The sequence below is a fragment of the Empidonax traillii genome, unplaced genomic scaffold (genome assembly GCF_003031625.1).
Source record: "Empidonax traillii isolate 1590-97213 ecotype Southwest subspecies unplaced genomic scaffold, ASM303162v1 scaffold1587:size194116, whole genome shotgun sequence".
NCBI lineage: Eukaryota > Metazoa > Chordata > Aves > Passeriformes > Tyrannidae > Empidonax > Empidonax traillii.
The window spans coordinates 116,655-123,620 of NW_020956780.1; the positions used below are offsets into that span (position 1 = coordinate 116,655).

At 54.4% G+C, this 6,966-nt stretch overlaps 1 protein-coding gene across 1 annotated transcript in view; it reads left to right on the forward strand.

The window, feature by feature from the left end:
- Positions 1–172: 172 nt before the first annotated feature.
- LOC114070514 (protein shisa-6-like) overlaps positions 173–6,966 on the forward strand; it is a 55,324-nt gene continuing 48,530 nt past the window's right edge. The window contains exon 1 of the mRNA XM_027907967.1: positions 173–852. Coding sequence (XP_027763768.1) covers positions 173–852 — 680 coding nt within the window. The remainder of the gene's footprint in view (positions 853–6,966) is intronic.

Genomic DNA, 6,966 nt, shown 5'->3' on the forward strand with positions numbered 1-6,966 from the left:
CCCCCCCCCCCCCATTCCCGCATCCCACCCCCAGCCGCCCCGTTCCCACCCCGCTCCATGGGGCAGCGCCGCGGCCGCTGAGCTCCCCCCCCGCCCCATATCCCCTCCGCCCCGCACCGCCCGCCTGCCGCCCCCCGCGCCGCGCCCCGCGCCCCCCGCCTCGCCCCCCGCCATGGGGCCGCGGCACCTGCTGCTGCCGCTGCTCCTGCTCTGCCTGCACGCCCTGGCCCTGCTGCTGCTGCCCGCGCAGGCAGCCGGGCCCCCCCGCGCCAAGGGCAACCGGACCCAGGGGGCGGCGGCGGCGCGGCGGACCCCCAAGCCGGGCAAGGAGCTGCTGAACCAGACGCTGGCGGGCCCCGGGGTCGCCGCCCCCACGGCTCTGCCCGGGCGCGGCAAAGGCGCGGGGGGCGGCAAGAGCCCCCCCGGGGGCGGGGGCGGCGGAGGGGGCTCGGCCCCGGCACACGAGACGTGCTGGGGGTACTACGACGTGAGCGGGCAGTGGGACAAGGAGTTCGAGTGCAACAACAGCCTCACGGGCTTCCGCTACTGCTGCGGCACCTGCTTCTACCGCTTCTGCTGCAACAAGCGCGCCGAGAAGCTCAACCAGAGCCTGTGCCGCAACTACAAGAGCCCCGAGTGGGCCCACCCCACCACGGCCAGCGGAGCCCTGCCCGCCGACGGCGGCGACGGCGCCGACGGGGACGCCAACAAGTACGACCCGGACAAGGACAGCACCAACGCCACCGTCTACATCTCGTGCGGGGCCATCGCCTTCGTGCTCATCGCCGGCGTCTTTGCCAAGGTGGCCTACGACAAGGCACGGCGCCCGCCCCGGGAGATGAACATACACAGGTGCGCCCCCTCCCCTGCCTCCAGCACCCTCCTGGCCAGGGACGGCCCCCTCCCTCTCCGAGTGTTCCCCCTTTGCAAAGTCTGCCCAAGGGCTTCCTCGTTGCGCTCCCCATCCGAGGGGGTCTGTCTTTCAACCACCCGTCCAAGGGTTTCCCACTCGTGCAGCCTGTCCAAGGGTTTCCCCATCGCATGAGCCTTCCAAGAATTCCACCTTTGAACAGGCTGTCCGAGGGACTAGTTTTTACACCACTTGCCCACGGAGTCCCCTTTGAACTACCCATTCAAGTCTTTGTGCTTTGCACTGGCCTACTGTGAGTTTCCCCCTGCTCCACCTTCCAAGGACTTCCCCAGTGCCACGGCTGTCTAAGGGCTCCCCTTTTGTGCCACCTGTCCAAACGATCTTCCATCATGCTGTTGCTTCGAGGGGTCCCCCCCTGAGTCACTCATACAAGGGTTTTCCCCTGGCTGTCCAAGAGTTCCCTCTCTGCACCACACGTCAAAGGATTTTCCTTTTCCATCCTCTATCCAGAAGTTCCTCCTTTGCACGCTCTTATCAGAGACACCTCCACCTCTCGGTCCATCCCTCCCGTCCCACCTCGGGGCCTGCCCTGCTGCCCCACGGCCCCGCTCGTGGGTGGCCGTCCCGTGGCTTCAGCACCGGCTCCGCGGACAGTTCCGTGCACGGTTCCCCGGGCAGGACCGCGGACAGTTCCATGGACAGCAACGCGGGCAATTCCGTGAGCGGTACCGCGGACAGTTCCGCGGACAGTTCCGCGGACAGTTCCATGGGCAGCTCCGGGCTGCCGAGCGCCCGGCCCGGCCCGGCCCTCCCCGCGGAGCCGCCCCCTTCGGCATCCCGGCACCCCCACCCTACATCCCGGTACCCCGACACCCCTCTCCTTCCTCCCGGCACCCCCTTCTGCATCCCGGCACCCCCGGCATCCCCCTCTGATCTCTGGTACTCCAGCACACCCCTCTGCACCCGGGCACGACCCCCCTCCAATCCCCTGGCACCCTCCTCCCCCCATCCGCGTCCCCCGACATTCCACTCCTCCCCCTCGGCACCGCGGTACTGCCTTTCTGCCCCTCGGCACCCCCCTCCTGCCCCTGGTACCCACTCCTGCTGCCCTCCAACACTCCCCTATTGCCCTCCCGGCACTCGTGGCATACCCCAACCCCGCACCGCTCACCCTCCCTCCTGCCCCCGGGCACCCCCTCTTGCACCCCGGCCCTCCCGGCACGCCCTTCCTACCCCCCCAGTACCCCCTTCTGCCCTTCTGCCCCCTGACACTTCCTTCCTTCCCCTCTCCTGCCCCCTAAAACCCCCTTACATCTGCCCCTGCACCCCCCACGCTCCCGGGGGCATCAGAGCCCCTCGGCCCCTGTGGATCCTGCCCTGCCTGCTCCAGCCAGGGGAAGTTTAGGAAGTGTGAAGGGGACGGTTCTGACCCCCCCCCCCTCCCCCCCGGATGGTGCCTTTGCCTCGTGGTGCCAAAGGCTGTGTGGGAAAGCACTGGTGGTGGGGAGAGCTCTGCATCTTTCCTTTTTTATTTCTTATTTTCTCCCTCTAAACCCTGCTAACTCTGTCCTTGCTGGTGCAGGAGGCAGTTTGGGGTCCCCTCAGCAGTGCTGTTACACATCTCTGAGAACACTCGACGTGTCAGAGAAAATCCCTTTTCAAAGCAAAAGCTCAGGCTGCTGTAGCAATTCTCATTTTGGACAAATGCATCTACTCTCTCGGTTCATATTTATTTTATGATGAAAAAGTCCCTGCAAACGATGAGTGCTCCTTGCGTGCCGAGAATCCAAGAGCTTCCCGTGTCTGAACGTAAAAATCAGTGAAAGGCTCCTTTATAAGAACACTGTGAGTGGGGAAAGACCATCTCTGGCAGATAACACTTCATAAAAATTATTTTAATTCACAATTGTTCGTCAAAACTATTCAAATCATTGACCATGTTTTTAAGGCTGAACTCCAGTTGCAGTTAACAGAGACTGGGGGAAGAAAGTGCAGGTTTTTACAAAGAAAAACAGACGAGTGACGCAGTTTTTATATGTTTGGGGAGATGTGTTTTATTTAGACTCCTCCCTGAGAATGGATGTGCCTGCAGTGAAGCCAGGCTGGTTTACATTTGCTGAGGGTCTGACCCACATATTCCATCCCAACCCCCCCTTCTGCCCCTGGTCTCGCAAGGAAACACCTCCACAGTGCTAAAAACTAACCCAGCTGTGTGTGGGGAGGGGTCCTGAGAGTGGCTCAGCCAGAAAAGAGGCTCCTTTAAGTGTCCTGGGAACTGAGGGCTGGTTCCCCAGCTGCCCAGCTCTTCTGGCTTCAAGGCAACTTTGCCTGGGCCTTATCTTCACACTAAATTTGGAAATCTGGGTTGGATGCCCATATGTTACTTCTGCTCCAGCTCCAACGTGCTACAGGGCTGAATCCTTCACCCTTTGGAAATCAGAGACAGCCTTGCCAGACTTGTCTGGATTATTCCTGATGTTTTCATGTCTTTGATGCTTGCTTTGCTTTATTTAGGGAAGTTCTGCTGAAATGATTCACCTGTGTGTGGAAGTATGAATGGCAGATTGAGTGCTTGGGAAGCTTGACTTCCAGAGCATTTTAAGGAGTTGATTGACTTCTATAATATGATAGCTGGTAAAAGATTATACCTTTCAGAGCTGTGTTACCTGAACTTGATCAACATTGCATGATGGTTTAAATATTATGAAGTGCCAGGGGCTGCATCAGGCTGAGGAAAAATGCTCTCAGTGCTCTAAGCAGAATATAAATATGAGGAGTGGAATGGTTTGCCTTTGTCAGCTGCTGAGGAGTAACGGGGAAGGAGGAAATCAGGATGTGCTCAGATATTTCTGTTTGTTTGAGGCTGTGTCAGTTGAAGTGTAAGTTCCAGAATAATTCAGTGTAGTGGTGGTGAGTACATTAAATCTCCGTGTGCATCCCAGCAAAACCTCTGGGATGAGGAGGAGAGCAGCAGAACAATCAGAAACTGCTACAGAGGGCTGGAAACAGCCCCTTGGGACCAGTACCCCACACCCAGGGAAGATTAATCAAGACTTGCCTGCACTTCACCACGAGCAAGATCACACTGTAAATTTTATTTCCTCGTGAATGGTCGGATAGAGGTGCTGTGCGTAGACGTTATTTCTCTGCTCGTTTCTCATCCAGCTTTTATAGAAAATCCTTATTAACTCAGTCAGAAAGAACATTTGGAGGGAGGCAGGGCTCATTTAATGTCTTTTGATAGAAGGAGGGTTTACAAATTCACCGGAGAACTGTCACTCTGCCGTGAAATGAAAGGCTGGCTGTGCACGGAGATGTGCATGTGCAGCTCAGAGCTGGAATCAGCTCTTGTTTCCAGGCACTACAACATCCCTTTAAAGCAGAGGCACTGCTGGGATTCTGGGCTCAGCAGTGGCAGTGACTGAGACGGTCGTTTCTGAGAGCAGTAAGTGGAAGAGCTTTGAAAAACAGCAACTGAAATATTCATATTTTGCACAAACGCTTGTAATGCTTTGAACTGAACTGATTTTTAATGGTTTTAGGATCTTTCAGCCTGATCATACAGAATTACCTCTTGGCTGGGTTTGGAGTTCCACAGCCAGAACTAGTGCTGAGCTCCAGCTAGAAGCTGAGGCTGATTTCTGAGAGTTGTAGGCAGCAATGTTACGTTGGTGCTCCCTGTCTGCATTTGTGAGGACAGTTTGTGTTCCTCCATTTGTCAGGTTTTTATTTTTTTCTCAAGCATTTCTCAAGTGGGAGCGTGTTTGCTTTACTTTCAGGATGGGAATGAGTTAAGGGATCTTTGAACAAGGAATATCAGTTGTTTGTTTGCAAAGCTGTTTTTCTCTGGCACGGAGGGGTGACCCAGAATATTCTCTTCCCATGGCCATGACCCCAAATCCCCAGGCTCCAGTGCATGAATAATTCACAGATAGTAGTATCGCTCCCTGACCCCTGTTTAGCCCTCAGCAGCAGCCACTGCGCTCTCTGCTGAGCTAGAAATGCACAAATTGGGACTGGTTACAGTCTGCAGAGAGGGACTGAAATCTTCCAAGTGCTTCCCACATGGTGAGCCCAAGGCACAGGGAGACAGTGGCAGTGGACAATGATGGGAGCCCAGCTGTTCTCCTGTAGGAGATTTTCCCCAGCAGACCAGCTCTGTATCCTGCTCTAAGGTTGCCTTCCTTATCTGGCCTTGCCTGGAGTGTGATGGGTGTGAAAGGCAGAAACAGGCACCTCCTGCCCTGAGCTTCACTTTCCCTGCTCCCACATCATCTGTGTCGCTGCAGAGAGGAAAGATCCCCGTGCTACTCCTCTCTTTGGTCCCTGCCTTTGCTTCTCCAGCTCTGGGAACAATAACACTCACTACTTTTTTTATATGTGACCCTCCTTTTCCCACGTAGAGACCACGGTGGGGTCGATCCTTTCCTTGCCATTGTTACCTGGCAGCTCAGAGTTTCCACGGGAATCCCACAGACCTGGCACTGGTTTAGATGAGGCTGACTCAAAGCACAGGAAGGTTTGTGTTCCTGAAGGCTGCCTCTCCCCACAGCTCCAGGCTCGGGGCTTGCTGAGGGGTGGCTGGAGGGCAGCTGCTTTCAGCTCGGGAGGCTCGTGTGAAGCGCCTCTCTCTCCAGCCGTGCTGTTTCAAACGGGATCACAGCCTTCTCTGCTCTGCTGCCACGTGTTCCTGCAGCCAAACAATCCAACTTCACACCTTCCCAAGGTGGGGAGAGAGTGCTCAAACACACACCTGGCCAGGGGGACTACACTGAAGGCTTTTTTGTTGCTGCTTTCAGTTTCTTTCCACTGATGAGTTTTTTTCATGCTCTGATGTTTTTACCCCACTCGGACCCACTTTCTGCTGCTCCTTGCCCTGCTTTGTGCTGTTTGCTCCTGATGGTTTCTGAGTCTCTTCTCTAAAGTTCCTCCTGTCCCTCTCTCAGGCACAGAACAGAGGCCCACAAGCACATGTGAGGTAAAAATGTGCAGACATAGAATCCCAGAATGGTTTGGGTTGGAAGGTTACCTGCACCCTGGACACCTTCCACTAGAGACTTGTGACCTCAGAGAATTTACTCCTGACTAGTTGTGTTTCAAACCAGCACTACACCTTGTTGTATCTGGGGTAATTCCCAAGCAGGGAGAAGACCTGGGTCGCGACCTGTTTGCAGGATGCATTTTCCAGCCCTAACTGTCCAAATCAAGGCAGGGGGTGTATTTGTGTGCATGTACCTGGACAAAGGATTTGCTTTTTGTTTCACTTACATGGCATGGAGAAGCTTCAGTCTGAAGCTCTGCTGACAGTTTGCAGTTTGGTAACTGTTTGTTTGTTTGTTTGTTTGTTTTCTCCCCATGTTTTCCTCTGAGTCCATTTTATAAAAAGAGACTGACTTTGTAAGAGCACAGGAGCTGCCTGGCCACAGAATTTCTCTGGATGCTCCGGAATCTTCTCCTTTCTCTTTGAATTTCTCCCATTACAAGAGGCCACTCTCAGAAACCACTCTGCCCTCACCACATCGTTTCAGTGCCTCTAATTCCCATTTATTTGATGTTTTTCTGTTTGCTAATTAACTTTTTCTATTAGTCAACCACTATCCTAAGGTGTCAAGGGAACCCAGTCTAGCTCTGAACTCCTATTTCTTTTAGTTTTGTAATTCCTTATATCCTTAACCTTTGATCTCTGTGCCTTTGCAGATCAGATGCCTTTCAAAACTTCTGTTTCACGTTAAGATCAGAATTTTATCAGGACAATGAGATCATGGTACTTTTTGCTTGTCTTTGTCCCTGCTCACATGGGCAAGCTGTGTTTCCTTAGATCTCTGTGCACTGCAATGCATGGAGGGCTTCGATATCTCATTCCCCAGGCAGATAAGCGTGGGATCCTTCCACAGTAAATACTGTGCTGCAGTTTGACTCTCATCCAACCTCCTTTGTTGCAAGGGCTCTTCAGAGTTAGGGCTCTTCAGGGAGAGTACAGCTTTCTTCAGTGAGTTTAAAGGCCCTTAACTGTGCTCACAATATGGGACTTGGTGCAGAAATCGATGCCACGTGCATGGAAATTCTGTGTGCACTCGTGTGCTTCTCAGAGCACT